The sequence below is a fragment of the Pelobates fuscus genome, chromosome 1 (assembly GCF_036172605.1).
Source record: "Pelobates fuscus isolate aPelFus1 chromosome 1, aPelFus1.pri, whole genome shotgun sequence".
NCBI classification, from domain to species: Eukaryota; Metazoa; Chordata; class Amphibia; order Anura; family Pelobatidae; genus Pelobates; species Pelobates fuscus.
Genome location: NC_086317.1, coordinates 198,721,166 through 198,744,291, shown reverse-complemented (window position 1 = coordinate 198,744,291; position 23,126 = coordinate 198,721,166). Strand labels below are relative to the sequence as shown.

At 40.5% G+C, this 23,126-nt stretch overlaps 1 protein-coding gene across 1 annotated transcript in view; it reads left to right on the top strand.

Moving 5' to 3' along the window:
• UBXN11 (UBX domain protein 11) overlaps nucleotides 1–23,126 on the top strand; it is a 96,477-nt gene that overhangs the window by 30,638 nt on the left and 42,713 nt on the right. The window contains exons 3-8 of the mRNA XM_063453305.1: nucleotides 2,628–2,728; nucleotides 5,878–5,935; nucleotides 6,013–6,086; nucleotides 6,163–6,253; nucleotides 6,340–6,554; nucleotides 6,733–6,810. Coding sequence (XP_063309375.1) covers nucleotides 2,628–2,728; nucleotides 5,878–5,935; nucleotides 6,013–6,086; nucleotides 6,163–6,253; nucleotides 6,340–6,554; nucleotides 6,733–6,810 — 617 coding nt within the window. The remainder of the gene's footprint in view (nucleotides 1–2,627; nucleotides 2,729–5,877; nucleotides 5,936–6,012; nucleotides 6,087–6,162; nucleotides 6,254–6,339; nucleotides 6,555–6,732; nucleotides 6,811–23,126) is intronic.

The window sequence follows — 23,126 nt, the reverse complement described above, 5'->3', positions numbered from 1 at the left end:
GGTGTCTCCCCTTCTCGAGGGGCCTCTCTGTTCCCCCTCCCAGTCTGTGGGGGATGAGCCGGGGCAGTCGGACCCCTACCGGCCCAGTGTCCCAACAGCCCCCCCCCCGATATCTTGAGTTACCACATGTTGGCCTATGTAGGCCTCAGAGCGATCGTATAGTGTTCGTATAAGGCTAATGCCTCGAGTGAGGAGAGAGTCCCACAGGGTGTTACTTGCGGTTATGTGCTGTGATCGTCTCTAGTTCATTTATTCTGCAGTCCCCGAGAGCCTGGTGGCTTGCTGGCGGGAACCCCTGCTTCTGCGGGGTAGGGGTAGAGGTCCCAGCGTGTCGTAGTTCATTGTGTAAAAGGCGGCGGGGTCTTGCCAGGTCATGTGGATGGGGGGGAGTTGTAGTTCCACGATTAAATCAGCCAAATCTGTGAATGTGCCCTCCGCGGTGATGGCCTGTAGCCCAGTTGGAAAGTTCCATCGGTACCTAATCTTTTGAGCCTGGAGAGCTCTAGTGAGGGGCTTCATCGCCCTTCGGTAGGCCAGGGTGGCCGGGGAGAGGTCTGGGTAAAGCTGCACCTCCGCTCCGTGCAGGGTGATCCCCTCCATTCCCCGTGCTTTGCGCAGTATGTCTTCCTTGAGTTGGAAGTCTGCCAGGCAGCAAATCGCGTCTCTGGGGGGGCCTCCGGGGGACCCCTCGGTCTTAGCGCCCGGTGAGCTCTGACAAAATCAATGTTGGCTGTAGTCGGGCGGCCCAGTATTCTGTTGAATAGTTCCCTGAGAGTATCACGGATAGGTGTGCTTTGGTCAGTGTCTTCGGGGATACCCTCACCCTGATGTTCTGTCTGCGGCCACGGTTATCCAAGTCCTCTATGTGTAGGGCCATTTGCTGCATCTGTGCAGTGTGGTTCCGCAGGGTGTTTGTAGAGGCAGATTGGGCGGACGTCAGGTGGTCGCAGTCCGCCTCTAACTGCGCCACCTTGGTGTGTAGGTCCGCCGTAATGGAGGACCGCAGTTCGGAGTTGGCCTCGTTCAGATCTTGCTTGGTCGGGAGTGCCCGGATTAGTTGCACCCACTCAGGTTGGGGGTCTGGGGGTTGTCTGGGTTAGCTGTCCCTGGAGTTCTCCACGTGGCGATGCTGGGCGGGAGACGACAGGCGCCTCCTTGTCGTTGGAGGCCTGAGATGCCGTTTCGGCATGAGACGTCAGGTATTGCCGCATGGAGGAGGGATTGGCACCCTTCGGTGTGTCGGCGGGTTTGGCAGAGTGTGATGCCCGGTGAGTTTTGCCCATGGTTGCTCAGTATTAGCGCTGTGACGAGGATCATTGGCTGAGCCTGCTGAGGAGCTCCGGGTTTACGCCGCCATCTTCCTCGGCCTCCAAGCCACGCCCCCGAGACATAATTCTATGTGTTCATTACTACCATACTAAGTAGAAGGTGGTAAAAAATTGCTGTATTACTAAGGACTGGCCTACGCAGTAAAGCAATATCAAAATATTTACAGACCTTTCTGCCAGTATATTCCAAAGAATAAAAATATTTTAGCCGGCTTTAGATACATTACGACTCAATGGCCTGCGTTATAGATGGAGTTACCCCACAAAATTATTAGTGCTCCGACAGGGAGAAATTGTAGTTATCCACTCGCCAGAGGATGGCATGGCTACACTCAAGAAATGGGGCCTTACTCCCTAGTCCAGGTCCACAGATATGAAGATGCGCAGTCAAGTGACTCTAGAGTGGAATAGGCATAAAAACTGATTACTACTTTGATCAACTAAACAAGCATGTTGGTGATGTGGGTGATCAATGGCACTTATCGACAAGACATGTTTTAGGCTTTGAAAAAGCCTCATCGTACTCTAATGACATGTAAGTTACGAATTATTATTTGTTATGTTGCGCTACTGACTAATTTAAACGTTGTTTATGGTCTACCACTTAAGGTTTCTTTACCTCTTTACCACTTAATAGTGTTCATATTAATTTGTATTGTTAGAAGATGTTGATAGGCCTTACTCAGAGTAAATATATTATCTGCTATTGAGCATTGTATTACCATACCAAGACATATTTATACAGCTGTGAAGAAATCATAAAGGTTTGATTTTCTATACCTAAACTTCAAATATGGAACAGAATGGGTAAAGGTATGCTGTCTATATCAACATTCCACTTTCCTTGTTTTCTTCTCTTCTCTTTATTTATTTCTATTTAACTGCCTATTTCTTTTATTTCTGTAATAAATATAAGAAAAATACCTATCACTTCATGCGATATCATATTGTTGTACGATACAATTGTTACTTTATTCATTTAGTATACTTATATATCATTATTGTATGACCATTTTACGTGTTATGTCATGTGAATGAACATGTTGAAACATGAAATATTTGAAACGTGTAAAAGTGATTATGAAAATTGCTAAATAAAAGAAAGAAATAGATATTTATTCATTGCATGTTTAGAACCAGCAAATGAAGAACAGCCAGTGCAGTACTTTCTACTAAAGTTGTTTTGTACTGACACTGGATACTGCCTATTTGCTAAATTAAAGGTCAGATGTCCTCGTAATTTAGAATTATGCAATTTGGAAGAAAGGGTGTGCATAATTCAATGGCTTGTTTTTGTAGGGTCTGTTCCCAGTGATTTTGACCTGCTAAGTGCGACAATGAAACGAGTTACCGAGCTGGAAAGGTGTGTCCACATACAAGAGCGGACTTTACTGAAAAAGGTCAGCAATAAGATTATTTTATCCATCCTCTCACATAATGTTCTACTCAAAATCTACATTTATTGCTCTTGCATTTAATAAACAGTTAAATATATCATTTTAACCAGAGGCGTAACTAGAAACCATGGGGCCCTGCCCCCGCCCCCCCCCCCCCCCCATACAGCTATCTTCTACCCCACACGTCCCCGCCCCCCCCCCCTACACATGTAGACAAACAGATACACACACACACACACACACACATACATACATGCATACAGACACATTTAGAGACACATACACATTGTTGAATGGGTTAGGCAGTGGCTAAATGACAGGCAACAGAGGGTTGTAGTCCACAGAGCATATTCGAAGCAAGGTCTAGTTACCAGTGGGGTACCTCAGGGATCTGTACTTGGACCCATTCTCTTTAATATTTTTTTTAGTGATATTGCAGAAGGTCTTGATGGTAAGGTATGTCTTTTTGCTTATGATACTACATTTTGCAACAGGGTTGATGTTCCAGGAGGGACAAGCCAAATGGCAAATGATTTAGAAAAATTAGAAAAATGGTCAGAGCTGTGGCAACTGACATTTAATGTGGATAAGTGCAAGATAATGCACCTTGAACGTAAAACCCTAGGGTAGAGTATAGGGTATTTGGTACCCTACTAACCTCAACATCTGAGGAAAGGGATTTAGGAGTAATTATTTCAGTTGACTTAAACGTAGGAAGACAATGTAATAGAGCAGCTGAAAATGCTAGCAGAATGCATGGTTGTATATGGAGAGGTCCCTGCGAGCACCTCAAGATCACATGGACAGCATAGCCATCCATAGCAGTGCCAGCAGGGTGAGTGCCTGTAATGACAGGTAGTCCCCCTGTTAAAGATCAAATCAAGTGTTTGATAAATCTGTGTATCTGCCCCTGTCCATATTGGTTAAATGTTGCGTGCACGCTTCCTAAAGTAATTCACACCAGACACAAGTTTCCAGTTTGATGAAAAACTCAGGGGGAGCCCCTTATAAAGCAGAAATACGTCATATGCAGAAAACAAGACAACAGAGAGAATACATCTTTAATTGGTGAATGCTGAGTGTCTCATCTACTGTACTTCCTACAAGGCAGATGTCACTGTTGCCATGGAGTTCTCCTCCAGATGCCAGCGCCATCTTGCTACACTAGGTGGTTAGTTGATGACAGGGTAAACTCCCTAGCAGCCATTTCTGAGCTTTCAATGGACAGAGGAAGGGAGTGGCTGTTAGGGGGAGCTTCTAGCAGCTAGGTTAACACAGCAAACATTGAATAATACTAAATACAGTTATGCAGAGTAAATAGGCATTTTACTAATTTTAATAAAGTTAATATTCTGTCCACAACACCCCTACTGCCTGTAAAAAAATAAAATACAGTTTAAAACTGTTTAAAATAAAATGATATATTTACTGAGATCATATATCCAAGTTTATATATATATATATATATATAATATATATATACACACACACACACACACACACACACACACACACACACACACATATATATATAGAATTGTATATATATTTATATATAATAAATATGTAAATACGTTAAAAAATAATAAAAAATAAATAATGAAAAAATATATATATATAGATGTGTAATTTCGTTCTAACTGTATTTTGATATTTTTATATATATATATATATATATATATAGATATCAAAATACACGTAGAACGAAATAATATATCTATATACATAAGTACATACGTATATATCAATAAAAGTAATTACTATTTTTATATATATATATATATATATATATATATAGATATATATATATATATATATATACACACACTCACATACGTGTGTATATATATAATATAATAATTCTACGTATATATTTATGTAATAATTTTACATAATTAGGTAATTTTATTAATTACAATTTGTGGGACTTGCCTGACAACCCAACTGAAAGTCCAAGGAATTTAATTTGCTAGCACTATATTTAACCCTGTAACTTTCCAATACACCATTAAACCTGTACATTGGGGGTACTGTTTTACTCGGAAGATTTCGCTGAACACAAATATTAGTGCTTCAAAACAGTAAAATGTATAACGACGATGATATCGTCTGTGAAAGTGATTTTTTTTTTTGCATTTTTCACACACAAATGGCACTTACACTGATTGTTGTGGTACGCTTTACTGTTTTGGTAAAGATTAGTCACGTTGCCTTTGAGACCGTATGGTAGCCCAGGAATGAAAATTACCCCCATGATGGCATACCATTTGCTATAGTAGACAACCAAAGGTTTTGCAAATGGGGTATGTCCAGTCTTTTTTACTAGCCACTTAGTCACAAACACTGGCCAAAATTGGCGTTTAAATTAGTGTTTTGCATTTTTCACACACAAACAAATATTAACACTAACTTTGGCCAGTTGAACAGACATATAGTCAAATTCCAGGTTTTGTTTAAGTTTTGTTTTGATCACAACATTTACATTTGGCTCAGTCCTTAAGGGGTTAAACTGCAATTGGATAAATACTTGCAAAAACATAACATGCAGGGATATAATTTCTAATTAGTGGGTTAATAGCTGCTTGATCCAAGGAGACCTCTGACTGCTATTTTGGGGTCAAGAAGGAATTTTTTCCTAGTTTGTTGCAAAATTGGAAGCACTTCAGACTAGGTTTTTTGCCTTCTTTTGGATCAACAGCAAAAACATATGTGAGGAAGGCTGAACTTGATGGACGCAAGTCTCTTTTCAGCCATGTAACTATGTAACATCAGGCTTCTTATTAAACCTTCTTATGTGAGTCCAAGCTACATTGAATTGCTGTACACAGTTTGCAGAATATGACACTTCCTGTTTGAGAGCACTGAGTGGGATCCCTTTCTGTTGTATTTTGTGAATGTAGTCTTTTTAATCCAATACTCCTTACCTAATGAATTACAGTTTAAACAACCACATCATTCCTGTTCCTATTAACACAATCATCTGCTTGTGGAATAATGAGGATAATTATATTTATTATACTTATATTTATAAAACCAGTGAATCCCATATATTACAATTTTAAAGACTTTTTTTAAATTCAATTGTATTACAATGTAAATACAAATAATTTGAGGATGTTTTATCAGTAACCACTAGTATTTAATTATTTCAGGATCAGGAAATAGCTGCATTGGAAGAAAAGATCAAGAAACTACAAAACAATAAGATAGGTAAGTCATTCATTTAATTTGCCCTTGTATATTGCTCACAATCAAAACTGTCCCTCAAATGCAATTTCTTCCCACAGACAGCTCTCTGCATGTTTCACAGGAGCTTGGGATCAAATGCCAAAAGCTTCAACAAAGAGTCCAAGAGATGGAGGTAATTAGTATTTGTCAAATGTGAGATAAATATTTGAGAGAGAGGGGGGACTCATTGTTTTATGCTTTCTTTCTAGCAATTTCTTAAAGATTATGGGCTTGTGTGGGTTGGAGATGATGATGATTCATCTAGTGCGCCAAAGCCAGACACCAGAACCTGGATCTCAGGTGACTTTTGCACAAGTATTCGCATTTAATTGTGTAATTTGTCAATGTTTTACTTTATGTATATTATTTCCTCTTTTATACATTAGGCCACTCTTCCAGTACATTTCAACCCGATTTTGACCTGATCCTACAGAATTTGCAGGACTTGAATATCCTTGGGGGAGAGGGAAAATCTTGCATTGAGTATAGGGATGGTGGAGCACGTCTGATATCTCCTAAGCCAGTCCAACTAACATTGTATAGCAATGGAATTATAATGTTCAATGGCCCTTTCCGTTCTTACCAAGAAGCTTCTACAAAGGTGAGAATGAACTGGAATGTTATAAAAAAAAAAAAAAGTAATGTTAAACAAGGTTGTTATTATTCTACTAATCTACAGCACATTAAAATGTTAGTTATAAAAACAATAACTAAATGACAGCCGCGTTTAGGTGAAGAGAATTATGCTCAAAACTAGTTTACAATTTTCTTTGTTTTAGCAATGCTTACAGGACATCATGGATGGATATTTTCCAGCTGAGTTACAGAGCCGTTTTCCAGATGGAGTCCCCTTTCAGGTAATTGGTAGTGCAGGCAGAAAGGAGGTACATTATGTGTAGATTGGTGTAAACTCTTGTGAGAATTTTTCTCCATTGGTGACTTGAACTCTGAACCAAGTTCAGCTCTGAGACTGGCTTAGGATTGCAGTGATTGGTAAAATCACTAGAGCTGTCAGTTGAGAAGCTCTATTACTACTGGGATGCCTATATCGATTTTTGTCAATGCTCAGTGAGTGGTTTGTACATATTAAAATGTGGACTAAGCTCTTTATCTTAGTGATCTGTGCACGCAGCACAGTATACTGAATTTTTAACAGGGATGTGTGTAAGCAGCTACAGTGTGACCGTTGTTATGTACAGAGTAGTTCAAATCATCCTTGGTGATGAGTGGAGCTGTTCCAGAGGATATTACTTATACTCCTTATTCCATAACCTTCTACTGGACACAGGGCCGGCGCTACCATAAGGCGGCCCAGGCAGCCGCCTTAGGGCGCACCGGTCCTGGGGGCGCAAAATCAGGCTGACCGGAAGGAGGGAAGCGCACTGCGCTCCCCTCCAACCGACGACCTGTTGTAGCGTGGCCGAGCGCCCGGTTCTGCGGGCGCGCGAGGGAGCACTCTCCCATGTGTGCTTCCTCTTCAGCTCCCTCGCGCGGCATGTACTGATACCGGAGCCGGAAGATGACGTCATCTTCCGGGACCGGCATCCCTACGCGGTGCGCGAGGGAGCTGAAGAGTAAGCACATTACATCAGTGAACCCCAGGAGACTAGTTGATACTCCCATCTCAAAACACCTAAAACTCCACCATGGAGGCTCTGCACAAAATATACGTTTTTGTGGAATTGAAAAGGTTACACTCGGCCCGAGGGGTGGTGACCTTGACAAAAAACTTTTGCAAAGAGAGAGCATATGGATCTACAAATTGAAAACCCTCTCACCGATGGGTCTTAATGAGGGCTTCTCATTTACACCATTCATCTCCGAATAAATTTATATATAAAAAAATTAAAAAAAAAAATTTTTGTTGAAATTTCTAAATTTTGAATTCGATTTTTTGCAATACATGACTCAACTATTTTACTACATATAAGTAGTCTCAAATATATGTTTAATGCTGTTTGATTTATTTATGTTTTACTGTATCTCTCTTTTTGGAGTCTGCTCCCCTATAATAAATGTATCCCATTACCCCAATAATATGTGTAGTGTTTTATATATATATATATATATATATATATATATATATAGCTACCAACCATGTTGTACCTTTGTTGGAACATACACATATATGACAAGTATCTTTGTTAAATTATCATCTTTCCACTGGTACAACGAATTTGGTTTACTATACACATATGTATACCTATTTTGCCATCCATAATGTACTATATTTATATTGGATTTACTACATCCTTGAACATATACCTATTATTTATTAGGTTATATCGCTCTATTCACATTTCGGCATCATTGACTACGTGGTGGAAGATTGCCTCAGCCGGTCTCCACCTACGGAGAAAAAGTGGGAGGAGCCTATTCTAGGCTGTATATTTTGTCCGTCCCACTTTTCCCCGTACAGAATGAAAAGCTAGGTCCGCTTTTTCGCGCCGAGAATTAGCCACGCCCTCCACCGAGCGAGGATGTTTATTGGATGACGAAATTCCCACACAGGGTATATATAGGATACTCGGAGCAGCGGCTCATTTGCCTCTGACGAAGGTGCTTGTTACAGCACTGAAACGCGCGTCAGGCGTTTGTTTGTCTTACTTTATAGACATCACATTTTTTTCACTTATTCACAGTATGACACTGTAATTATGGCACTTGTTTTGTTCTATGTTCCTAATAGATAGGTGCTAACTTTTACCACTTGTGGAGGTCTGATCAAGCGGATTTTTTTGTATTAGAGACTTTGTTGCCATTTAGACTATTACTTTGTACTACAGGTCTAGCAACTTTCGCTACATTAACTCTATATATATCCGTCTTTACTATTGATCTTATGTATGGGTATGCCGTGAGCATTCTAAGCATCACAATATCCATATCATCTTTTCACCTCCTTTTATATATCTTTTGGTCTTAGTTGGACTTCTCATTGTGTATGTATTTCTGTACCCTTGAATCTGTATATTCTCAGAATACTTTATACATATATATATATACATACATACATTTGGACTCTTACTTAGAAGTATCCATTCTGAAGACTTAAAACTAAGTGGCAAGTTTGTAATATTTCCTTCTTTTCCCTCCTTCTAACTTATTAGTCCGTATATCTAGCAAGGACCACATAGAGCCTGACACATTAAAGCTCATTCGGTGGGTCTATGATATGTATATATAGACTCTAAGATTGATTTTCATTAGGAGGGAAATAGGATCACATATTCCTATCTATTTTTTTTAGCTATTTTTTGCCTTTAAAGGGATACCAATTTCATTACTATTACTACCATTATTATTTTTATTTTTTATGATGTATTTATCTTTTTTGACTACTTGACTATTTCCAGACATTTGCAGCCCATATACTTGCTGTTTGCAAGTTATGTGGTCTGCATAATTTGTTCTGTTTTCTAGAGGCATAGGAGAAGCCTCATGCCTCGGAGAAGCCTGCAAACCAGCGGGTCCTGGCCAATGGAAAAACCTCAAAGTGGTACGTGGGCCGCCAAAATCGTCGACCTCGCCACGTTAACTGACCAATACGAGCGTCCCAGGTCAAACAGGTGTGACAGAAAGTTCAAAACATTGGTTACAGGGCAGTAAAGGGATCGGTATCCTGTTCCATGCTGACAAGTTGCATCTCCTATTTCTGGGGCCCAGGAGTCCCAGAGGATGTCCTTAGCCGACTGCGATAATGCCTCCGAGGGGGGCTGGTCTGCCGCCATTTGTCTAGGACGGCCAAGGGCGGAGGGGGGTATGGAGGCCTCCTCCCCTGCGCCTGAGAGACGGTGGTGGCGGGCAGGAGAGTCCGACAGCACCGGACCTGGATGCTTCACCAGGGCCTTGCCCTTCCGGGAGCGTGGTTCAGGGCCTTCACCCTTCCAATAGCGTTTCTGCGCACTTGCCTGATCTCTCCTAGGAGATTCTGATTTAGCCAACTAGTCTGCCGTTTGAGGGGTCCCTCGAGAGCATGTTGTGTGAGGGATTGCCCTAGCCAGGGCCTTTTCCACAGAGGCAGCCGCCGCTGCCTTTAACATTGCCTGTAAATTCTGCTCCTGAGTAGAGGGTTCCATATTTGGGAGACGTAGGCAATGTGACAACTAGGGACACAAAGGACAAGTGTCACTAGCATGGTAATCGGGGCAGCAACCCATATAATGGCAGAGGCAAGTTTGATACACAGGCAGATAGCGCATTCAAAGCACAAGCGTGAGTATGTAACCGCTAGGCCGGACATCCAGAGGCAATGACAAGACAAAGCAGGCCAATTCATAGGGCACAGACAAGGCAGGCCCATCAGTAATGCACACAAAGCAGCTCAAACTGGGTGTAGAAAAGCATGCCAGGGGCATTGCAGGCACAGCAGTTAAGAAAACGGGGGCGGGGTGACTCTGAGAGAGTAGGCCAAAGAGTAATGTCAAGCAGGTATGCAACAAGGGCCTCACGGGGGAAACACGGAAAATCCCCTGGATGGGCCTCCCACCTAAATCCAACCTTTAATTCCTCTGAGTATCTGTAATCAACCTTTATTTCAGAGCATGAACCACTGAGCAACCCGTGAGAGGGGAGAGAGGTAAACCTCCCCATGGGTGCCCGGACATAGGGAGCCCTGCGGAGTTGGGAGGAAGCCGTCACTCCCACGTGGCTGTCCGTCTCGTCCGTCTTCACCGCCCACGCTACCTGCGGCCCCTGAAAGAAAGGGCTTTCTTGCGGCTCGGGGAGCGTGGGTGAGTGTTAGACCGACGGGGTATCTCCCGCGCGCCGGGGAAATCAGCGTGTAAGAGTTACACGTGGGACCGCCCGAGACATACTCCACGGTCCCGGCGGTCGGGAAAGAATGGGAGTTCCACGACGACCATGAAAGACAGACACAAAATCGAAGCTGCAGGACAGCAAAGGGAGATTAGAGAGAAATAGACAGAGAGGGGTGGAGGAAAGGTACCCCTTCAGTCCCCACAGAAAAGGGGGGTTAGACAAAACAGGCAATAAGGGAATACAAGTACAAGTTAAAATACATAAAATCAAATAATAAAATGTATATCCCACAACCACCCATACAGAAATAGGAGGTAGTGGTACTCTGACCTGTGTTTGATGTGGAGCAGCAAAGAAAGAGGAAGTAGTTTATTGGGAGGGGACTTTTATGATTCCTTACTTTTTTCTGATTGGTTTTTTCTCTCTATGTTAATGTGCTGCTGTGGAGTTCTAGTAAAGAGAGACTTAAGCAAATTTGAAGCCTCCTGTCATGTTATAAAAAAAAATAAATATTCAGATTAGAGACTTTGAGATGAATAGGCATTGGAAATATCTTCTATTTGCCTATTCAGTATAGTCTTTAAAGCAGGCTTCCTCAAACTACGGCCCTCTAGATGTTGCTGAACTACAACTCATGATTCTATAAATGAAATAGGTAGGCTGAGAATCATGGGAGTTGTAGTTCAGCAACATATGAAGGGCCGGCGTTTGGGGAAGCCTGCTTTAAAGGGACACCCCGTAACCCTAAAGCATTTTGGCATAATGAAATTCTTTGTGTGAAGAGTGTGTCCTGTTTATTTTTTATTTTATTTTTTTTATTTTGGCCTACGCTGGAAAAGCAATCTGTTAGCTTTATTCTCGGTAACTGCACTCAACATGGCAGATGAAATTTAACGTAGAAAAATGCAAAGTTATGCACTTCGGTGTTAAGAATGCACAAGCAATTTACACCCTAAATGGTAGTGAACTAGGGATAACCACACACGAGAAGGATTTGGGAATTGTTATAGACAACAAATTCGGTAGCAATATGCAATGTCAATCTGCCGTTGCTAAGGCCAGTAAAGTTTTGTCATGTATAAGTAGGGGCATAAATTCTCGAGATGAAAATATAATTTTGCCTCTTTATAAATCGCTGGTAAGACCACACCTTGAATATGCTGTGCAATTTTGGGCACCTGTTCTAAAGAAAGATATCATGGCACTAGAAAAAGTGCAGAGACGAGCTACACAATTGATAAAAGGAATGGAGCATTCTAGTTATGAAGAAAGGTTAAAAAATTTAAATCTCTTCAGTTTGGAAAAACGGCGCCTGAGAGGGGATATGATAACATTATACAAATATATTCGGGGCCGGTACAAACCATTATCTGGAAATCTATTCATAAACAGGGCTATACATAGGACACGAGGTCACACATTTAGGCTTGAAGAAAGGAGATTTCATCTAAGGCAAAGAAAAGTTTTTTTTACAGTAAGAGTAATAAGGATATGGAATGCATTGCCTGAAGAGGTGGTTTTGTCAGAGTCTATACAGATGTTTAAACTGCAATTGGATAAATACTTGCAAAAACATAACATACAGGGATATAATTTCTAATTAGTGGGGTAATAGCTGCTTGATCCAAGGAGACATCTGACTGCTATTTTGGGGTCAAGAAGGATTTTTTTCCTAGTTTGTTGCAAAATTGGAAGCGCTTCAGACTGGGTTTTTTGCCTTCTTTTGGATCAACCGCAAAAGCACATGTGAGGAAGGCTGAACTTGATGGACGCAAGTCTCTTTTCAGCTATGTAACTATGTAACAAACTTTAATAGGTCTCCTCCTCGGGAGAGGATGTCTCCAGAAAAAACAATGGAAACATATTTTCTTATTGAATGTGAAATTATGGCACCAGCTTTGGTTTATTAATAGGTAAGCAAAACTAGAAGCGAAGAGACTGAAAAAGGTATTACAGAGAGGTCCTCCCAATCATCAGTCTCTATACCCCAGGACAGAAGTGTTCATAATCATGGCTTAAAAATTGCCAGTATAGAACATGAATGAAATATATGTAAAATAATAATTTTTTATTAGTCCCTTCTAGGGAAGATAATGAACAACAAAATAAATAATAAAAGTGTATATACAGTGAAAAGGTGTAAAAAATAGGAATCGTCTGTAATGTACTGGTCAAACGACACACCTTGTTATCACAGTAATTGTAGCAAAGTTTCAGCGGCTAAAGTAGCTATTGGTGTGTATATTGAGAGAGCGTAAGTATCTCTCTGATTTGTATCGCTAAGTAGCAAAATTGCTAAGGAGGGGAGGAAGGGATCCGCAGCTCAAAGGGTGTGTTGGTGGAGAAATATGTTGAACGTAACAACACCCTCAGATTAGCACGGGATCGTCAAAGTGGTATGAAATGGTGCTAAAATTACCAAACAAACCCCTAAGCTAGGAGCTTCCCCCTGTATATGAAGTGTAAATCAAATAGACCGAATCCCTGGTAACAATAAACAGTAGGCTGTGATTGGAAAAAGAGCTTCACATCCCATGAAAGGGAACTAGAGTGACGAGATAGTCTGAGAAATCGTTAACTCCTAAGGTTCCGTCATTCAGGATATGCTGCTCATACACAACTGTCGTCCTAAGCACTGATGGGAGGTCTAGATGCTCACCTAATAAGAGATATTGCAGACCTAATCTTAGACCAAATGGTCCTAGTAGTAACTCTGCAGGGAAAAGGCACACACACTACTCATATATAAATTTCTATCTATGTGCTGAAGAGAAGTTTGATTGCTGAAGTAGCGGGTGGACCTGATACAACAAATTGAAGATCGTAGTGTATAGAGGAAAAATCCTCTCCTAGTTAGCGTATAACAGACAGATTTCTAATCTAATCTAATCTACAGACAGATTTCTAATCTAATCTAATTCTGGACCAAGTGGTCCCGGTAATAACTCAACGCGCGTTTCGGCGCTGGCGTTGCGCCTTTGTCAAGAGCTTACCGGAGTGAGTAAGCCCGCCACAATTTAAACCCCATAGGCTCCGCCCATCGAAAACCCGACGTCATCGTCGCTCTCGAGCGGCGTTGGTCGGTGGGCGGGGAATGGATGGTTGAGTGGCATGTGCAGCCATCCGGCAAGGGGATAACTGAAAGTTAACCCTATGCTCACCAGATACCCGGATGGATGCTGAAATAGTCCCTGAACAGGGACATTAGTCAGAAATACAATATTTCAAACGAAAATTGAGCAGATACTGTAGGAAAATGTGTAGACATATGATGGATCGTAGTTAAAGATGCAGGAAAAATTAACTAACAAGTGAAAAAGAGCAAAGATAGAAGATATTCAAAAAATGGAAAAAGTAAAATTGAACAATAAAGTAAAAACGTTGAATATATGCATATATATATATATATATATAGAGATATATACAGATGCAACACAGGGAATTTTATTGGTAGACAGTACACTATCTGAATTGCATCAAGGGGTTATTAATGTGTTATAAGCTAATCCCTAAGCTTGTTGATTCTCAAAGGGGTGTTAGATCACTGAAGAGTCAGCTGGTGGACACAATGTAGATGATAAATTTATCATGAATATTTATCAAAGTGCCCAGATAATGATCATATAAATAGATCAAATAACCGGTATAATAGTGAGGTGAATCTCCTCCCATCTTTTTCCCCCTAGCAGACAACAACCCCAATGGGGTACCTCAATCTATTATATGAATGGTGCAAATGAAAACCCTTCATTTAGTCCCTTGGGTTGTAAAGTCTTGAGCCTGTATATCCAAAAGCTTTCACGTTGCCTATGGAATCTGTCGTAGTCTCCCCTCCTCTTGTCACGTTTCACCAATTCAAGGCCACAAAAGCACAGGCCATGTGATTTGCCTGAGTGGTGTTCTTTCAGGTGACGAGCAACAGGCGTTTCAATCGTTAGTTTAGGTGATCTGACGTGTTCCTTGATCCTCTCTTTGAAAGGACGGAACGTTTTGCCCACGTATTTATAATCAGATATACCAGACCTGAGGTGTTACAATTGAAAAAGGATGTAATATTAAACGTCTGTTTGTTGTCACTATCTGACACTTTTTTAGAGTCCCGCTTAATATATTTGCAGGCGACACAGCGCCCGCATTGGAAAGTGCCAGTGATAGGTCTACGGAGCCATGTTTTGATCACCAAGCGTATAGGTTGGAAATGGCTAGGAACCAACAGATCTCTTAGGTTTTTACCTCTGCGTGCCGTGATGTCTGCTTTTGGACCCAAAATCTTTTTGAGATGGATATCCCCTGTTAGGAGTGGCCAGAATTTTTGAATTCCGGCTTTTACCCTATCCCAACCTGCGTCATAGGTTGCAATCATGCGAGGACGGGATATGGTGGGTGGTGCAGGTTTGCTTGCACTCAAAAGGGTCTCTCTCTCTGACTCCAAAGCTCGCCTATAGGCTCTTTTTAGGCACCGATTAGGGTAGCCTTTATCCTTGAACTGTAGTCTCAGGATGTCAGCTTGGGTCTTGAACTCCTGCATAGTGCTGCAATTCCTGCGTGCCCTAAGGTTTGGGTGGACCCAAAACCCCTTAAGCAAGGCATCCCGATAGGCCAATACCTTAGGGCATGCAGGAATTGCAGCACTATGCAGGAGTTCAAGACCCAAGCTGACATCCTGAGACTACAGTTCAAGGATAAAGGCTACCCTAATCGGTGGACCCAAAACCCCTTAAGCAAGGCATCCCTATAGGCCAATACCTCTTAGGGCACGCAGGAATTGCAGCACTATGCAGGAGTTCAAGACCCAAGCTGACATCCTGAGACTACAGTTATTTGATCTATTTATACGATCATTATCTGGGCACTTTGATAAATATGCATGATAAATATTCAAGATAAATTTATCATCTACATTATGTCCACCAGCTGACTCTTCAGTGATCTAACACACCTTTGAGAATCAACAAGCTTAGGGATTAGCTTATAACACATTAATAACCCCTTGATGCAATTCAGATAGTGTACTGTCTACCAACAAAATTCCCTGTGTTGCATCTGTATATATCTCTATATATATATATATGCATATATTCAAAGTTTTTACTTTATTGTTCAATTTTACTTTTTCCATTTTTTGAATATCTTCTATCTTTGCTCTTTTTCACTTGTTAGTTAATTTTTCCTGCATCTTTAACTACGATCCATCATATGTCTACACATTTTCCTACAGTATCTGCTCAATTTTCGTTTGAAATATTGTATTTCTGACTAATGTCCCTGTTCAGGGACTATTTCAGCATCCATCCGGGTATCTGGTGAGCATAGGGTTAACTTTCAGTTATCCCCTTGCCGGATGGCTGCACATGCCACTCAACCATCCATTCCCCGCCCACCGACCAACGCCGCTCGAGAGCGACGATGACGTCGGGTTTTCGATGGGCGGAGCCTATGGGGTTTAAATTGTGGCGGGCTTACTCACTCCGGTAAGCTCTTGACAAAGGCGCAACGCCAGCGCCGAAACGCGCGTTGAGTTATTACCGGGACCACTTGGTCCAGAATTAGATTAGATTAGAAATCTGTCTGTAGATTAGATTAGATTAGAAATCTGTCTGTTATACGCTAACTAGGAGAGGATTTTTCCTCTATACACTACGATCTTCAATTTGTTGTATCAGGTCTTCTCGCTACTTCAGCAATCAAACTTCTCTTCAGCACTTAGATAGAAATTTATATATGAGTTGTGTGTGTGCCTTTTCCCTGCAGAGTTACTACTAGGACCATTTGGTCTAAGATTAGGTCTGCAATATCTCTTATTAGGTGAGCATCTAGACCTCCCATCAGTGCTTAGGACGACAGTTGTGTATGAGCAGCATATCCTGAATGACGGAACCTTAGGAGTTAACGATTTCTCAGACTATCTCGTCACTCTAGTTCCCTTTCATGGGATGTGAAGCTCTTTTTCCAAATCACAGCCTACTGTTTATTGTTACCAGGGATTCGGTCTATTTGATTTACACTTCATATACAGGGGGAAGCTCCTAGCTTAGGGGTGTGTTTGGTAATTTTAGCACCATTTCATACCACTTTGACGATCTGATGCTAATCTGAGGGTGTTGTTACGTTCAACATATTTCTCCACCAACACACCCTTTGAGCTGCGGATCCCTTCCTCCCCTCCTTGGCAATTTTGCTACTTAGCGATACAAATCAGAGAGATACTTACGCTCTCTCAATATACACACCAATAGCTACTTTAGCCGCTGAAACTTTGCTACAATTACTGTGATAACAAGGTGTGTCGTTTGACCAGTACATTAGACGATTCCTATTTTTTACACTTTTTCACTGTATTATATACACTTTTATTATTTATTTTGTTGTTCATTATCTTCCCTAGAAGGGACTAATAAAAAATTATTATTTTACATATATTTCATTCATGTTCTATACTGGCAATTTTTAAGCCATGATTATGAACACTTCTGTCCTGGGGTATAGAGACTGATGATTGGGAGGACCTCTCTGTAATCCCTTTTTCAGTCTCTTCGCTTCTACATTATATTCATTGGGTCATGCCCATATACCCTGCAACCTTACCAACTCTAGTGTAAGATTTTATTTATTTATTTTCTTCCACTGGATGTTGTATCTTCTCTCTAAGCAAAACTATGCTATCCTAATGGAAACCTGTGCAGTGTTTCTAGGCTTATGTTCCAAGATTCTCCTGTCCAATAGAATGGCTGGGTGTAAGGTAAGCACCATGACCACGATAAGTGATCATGATGGTTAGAGTGTCTGAGAGCAATCCTTTGAATTTTTGTCAAGCGTTTACTCAAACGGAGCCACACCCTGGCTCCTAGAGAATCTCCCCCCCATTTCATCCATTCTAATCATGTGGAATGTCCACCAAGATTCTTTAATGCAAAACTGGAAAGTAAAATATTGAAAAATGTAAGTGTCTCTGATAATTTAACAATATGCATCCTTTAAATCGAGGTGAGGCAGTTTCATCTGTGAATTGCTTGCCTTTTAGTTGAGATTGATTCTAGCTATAAAAACAAACTTTTAAGAAAGATTGCATTTATTATTAACCCCTTAAGGACACATGACATGTGTGACATGTCATGATTCCCTTTTATTCCAGAAGCTTGGTCCTTAAGGGGTTAAACAATGTTTTGATTAGAGAAAACCCTTATTGGCATGTTCCCCGTCCTGTAAAAGAAAGCTAAAACTTACCTAAACTGTACTTGTAACCTTTATAATCTTATACCTGTTGACCAAATTTCGACTGGATTTGGCTTTAGTAAATATGAGAATTAACCAATATGTTCAAAATCTTGATAATTCTGACTAAAAGCTGTACAAATGGACATATTTCGCTCCATAGTCTCATGCATTCTCATACTCATCCAGTCTGAACTTGCATGCTTGTATGGTGTCTAGATGCTCTTGCTCTAGAACAGGGCTGAGAATCTCTTCACAGCTTTGATTCACTCTGCAAAAATGTACGAACTTGGTTTCTTTTGTGTGTCATGTTTGTACTTCTTTCCTTCTACTGCTTGTTGAGATGTGCACATCTACAAATTAAAATACCACTCTGGGCACTGGAATAACTTAATCTCAATTAAGTTTTGGTAGTATCTGAAAGCCATCTCACACTAAGGCAGGGGTGAACAAGCCCTCCAGATGTTTTGGACTACATCTCCTTTGATGCTTTGCTAGGAATATGGCCCTAAGAGCCTTATGGGAGATGTAGTCCAAAACATCTGGAGGGACGCAGATTGCCCACCCTTGCCCTAAGGAATTAAAAATTTTAAGAGCATAACTTTCTAAAGCATTAAAATTAAGAGATTCAAAAACACTTATTTATCTCCTTATGGTAAGGTGACCCCGTACAACCCCCAAACATCTTAATGACTTTGTTGAGATGAAGTTGGTTTGCAGAGATGAGTGTCCTTTTAAAAGATATAAATACATAACGAGACTACCCCTTCTCTAATAGTAGATCAAGAACTGACCTTACTAGCAAACTCAGATTTGAATGTAAAACAATTTATTGCAAAATGCAGACAAAATATAAAAGAAAGTAATTACTTAAACATAAAATATTCCTGATTCATAAAATTAAAAGAAAGCCTTAACAAAGTCCAGACCTTATTCAGATGCTCGGCGTCCCGAGTTAAAATATAAGATGTTGAAAAAATATAGATCAAATAAAAGTCTTTCTATAATCCAAGTGGTGGCTTGTGGTGTTTGGAGTCAGACCTCTCCAGACGCGTTTCTCCGCTCCTGCGGCTTTTTCAATGGATGAGGTCTGTCTGACTGAATTCGCTTATATAGCGGTTTCCCGGTACCAATTAAGTCTCGGCGGCTTTTTCACAAATTTTAAATATAAGACAAATTAACTTTCATATGTCCCAGTGTGTCAAAATACACCGGTTTACAACATTTGTTACTTCTATTAACCCACGAATAACATTGTTACACTTTGTTGTTTGGCGTTACTATGGTAATGCCCGCCCAAGAAAATTCAAATGTAACTGCCGTTTTGTTATCGGGCAGAAAAAGAGATCCGAAAAAGTTTATATTTGGAACACAGAAAAAATGAGAAAGGGATATGTGTTATATGAACAGGATTACATTACACAAGAGTATTTGCTATTATTTTATAAGCAAAGTATTGCCTTTCTGGTATCCTGTTGGATCCCGATACCATACTGAATAAGATGGGTTGAAACTTGTAAATTCAGTTCCTTAGATGACAGAACTAGAAATAAATAGCAATGTCTCATATCTAAGTAGAATTTGACTTATAACTAAAAGCAGATTTTTCCAATTGTCTGGATTTGAAACATATAAGTGTTAGTATTAAACTACAGAGTATATATAAATGCCTTTTTTTCCGTTGTTATGATAGCATCTGCCTCAGTAGATTTCAGAATACCTGAAAAAAACCTAGTTCTGTCATCTAAGGAACTGAATTTACAAGTTTCAACCCATCTTATTCAGTATGGTATCGGGATCCAACAGGATACCAGAAAGGCAATACTTTGCTTATAAAATAATAGCAAATACTCTTGTGTAATGTAATCCTGTTCATATAACACATATCCCTTTCTCATTTTTTCTGTGTTCCAAATATAAACTTTTTCGGATCTCTTTTTCTGCCCGATAACAAAACGGCAGTTACATTTGAATCTTCTTGGGCGGGCATTACCATAGTAACGCCAAACAACAAAGTGTAACAATGTTATTCGTGGGTTAATAGAAGTAACAAATGTTGTAAACCGGTGTATTTTGACACACTGGGACAATTGGGACATATGAAAGTTAATTTGTCTTATATTTAAAATTTGTGAAAAAGCCGCCGAGACTTAATTGGTACCGGGAAACCGCTATATAAGCGAATTCAGTCAGACAGACCTCATCCATTGAAAAAGCCGCAGGAGCGGAGAAACGCGTCTGGAGAGGTCTGACTCCAAACACCACAAGCCACCACTTGGATTATAGAAAGACTTTTATTTGATCTATATTTTTTCAACATCTTATATTTTAACTCGGGACGCCGAGCATCTGAATAAGGTCTGGACTTTGTTAAGGCTTTCTTTTAATTTTATGAATCAGGAATATTTTATGTTTAAGTAATTACTTTCTTTTATATTTTGTCTGCATTTTGCAATAAATTGTTTTACATTCAAATCTGAGTTTGCTAGTAAGGTCAGTTCTTGATCTACTATTAGAGAAGGGGTAGTCTCGTTATGTATTTATATTGTATTTTGATAGGTAGTTAGGTATCCTATTTTGTCTAACCCCGCTCACATTCCTTTAATCAGCGCTCCACTTAATTTATTTTCCTGCTTTTAAAAGATATGCCTGAGAGCAAGGCAGTGAAATGATTTAACTCCATTGTACATCCAAACAAGTATGTGTGTACATTTCCAGTAGGATTACTATATGTACTGATCCGCTACAACATTAAAGCCACCGATGGTTGAAGTGAATAACACTGATTATATCGTTACAATGGCACCTGTCAAGGGGTGGGATAGATTAGGCATAAAGTGAACAGTCTGTTCTTGAAAAGATAAGAATGACTTTGACACGGCAGAAATAGTGATGGTTAGATAACTTTGTCAGAGCATCTATAAAATGGCATGTCTTGTGGGGTGTTCCCAGTATGCAGTGATTAGTACCTACCAAAGGTTGTGCAAGGATGGACAACCGGTGAACAGGCGCCAGGGTTATGGGCACCTAAGGCTCATTGATGTACATTGGGAGCAAAGGCTAGCCTGTCTGGTTCAATCACACGGAAGAGCTACTGTAGCTCAAATGATAGAAATGTGTGAGAACACACAGTGCATTGCAGTTTTTTGCATAGCTGCAGATTGGTCAGAGTGCACACGATGATGCTTAACCACCCTGAAAGCACTTGAGTGCCAGAACTGGACTATGGAGCAATGGAAGAAAATTGCTTGGTCTGATGAATCAGGTTTTCTTTTGGATCTAGTAGATGGGCGTGTGTGTCGTTTACCTCGGGAAGAGATGGCAGCAGGATTCACTATGGCAATTGTGTTACATGGTGGCAGTGCCCTCTTTCAGCAAGATAATGCACACTGCAAAAATGTTCAGGAATAGTTTGAGGAGCAAGACAAAGAGTTCAATTTGTTGCCGTGGCCTCAATCTTAATCCCACTCGGCATCTGTGGGATGTGTGGAAACAAGAAAACTGCAATTTGTATGACTTAAAGGATTTGCTGCTAATGTCTTGGTGCCAAATACCACCGGACATGGTCAGAGTTCTTGTGAAATCCACTCATCAATGCATCATAGCTGTTTTGGCAACATGTGGGGGACCTATACGATATTAAGCTTATGGTTTTACTGTTGTAGCTAATTAGTGTACACATTTGCAGTTTTGTGATAATTGGTTTGTGGATTCTTAACACTGATTATGAGCATTATTCTATGAGTACTTTTCCAATGAGTAATGGTTATAATTACCTTTATAAACGAATTAGCTTTGAAAATGCCCCAATATTGTGCATGCAATATATTATAAAGGAACTTAACCAGATCCCTGATTACGTATGTTTTGGTGCCACTTATTAGCTGTAGCTCTACATATGTTTGCTCAGCTCTGAGCAGCACAACTTGTAAAGATGACAAATCCTAGTTCATATGAACTACATTTTAACTTTTGCCACATAAAAAAATAAAAAAATAAATAATATTTAAAGTAGGGATTGACCGGTTATCGGTTTTACCGATATAATCGGCCGATATTCTGTATTTTCGGCAATATCGGTATCGGCCAATATAGATACCGATATTGCCGATAATACCTCCTAGGACCGCTGAGCTTATTACAAGCCCGGCGGTCCTGGGGGTGCGGGCAGCAAGCATTTACTCACCTCCCAGCAGCTCCTCCAGCTCCCCAGTGTAACTCTCGTGAGACCCGCGGCCGTCAGAGCGTTGCCACAGGTTACCATGGCAACGCTCTGCGTTGGCCGCGAGAGTTACACAGGGAGCTGGAGGAGCTGCTAGGAGGTGAGTAAATGCTTGCTGCCCGCCCCCCCACAGCTCAGCCATTGCCGCTGGACGACCAGGGACTGTCATAACCCCCGTCCCTGGCCAGGCAACAAGCAGGGAGGGGGGACAACAAAAATAAATAATAATAATTAAATATAAAAATATAAAAAATGCCCCCTCACACAAACACACTGCATTATATACACATACTACACAAACACACTGTGTATATAATGCAGTGTGTGTGTTTGCATAGTGTGTGTATATAATGCAGTGTGTTTGTGTAGTGTGCACACTATACAAACACACAGCATTATATACACACACACTACACAAACACACTGTGTATATAATGCAGTGTGTTTGTGTAGTGTGTTTATATAATGCAGTGTGTTTAGTGTGTTTATATAATGCACACTACACAAACACACTGCACTATATACACACTATACAAAAACACACTCTGCATTATATAAATATACACACACTACACAAACACACACTTTGCATTTAGTATATACAGCATTAACTTTTACACACACACTGCATTCACTTTACGCACACTACCCACACACTACACAAACACTCTGCTTTCATTATATACACACTGCATCCACTGCACACACTACACAAACACACACAGCTCCCCTGTCTAAACACACTGCATCCACTACACTTGGCATGTATATTTTGTGCATTTACCTTTAGAAATAGTTTTTATTTTTCAAAATGGTAAATGTACAGAATATCGGCAAATTATATCGGCTATCGGCCTGAAAGTTCACAGAATATCGGTATCGGCTCTAAAAAATCAATATCGGTCGATCCCTAATTTAAAGTTCAGCAACACTACAGCATTGTAAACTGAACTTTGAACGTTATAAAAATTTCTTCTG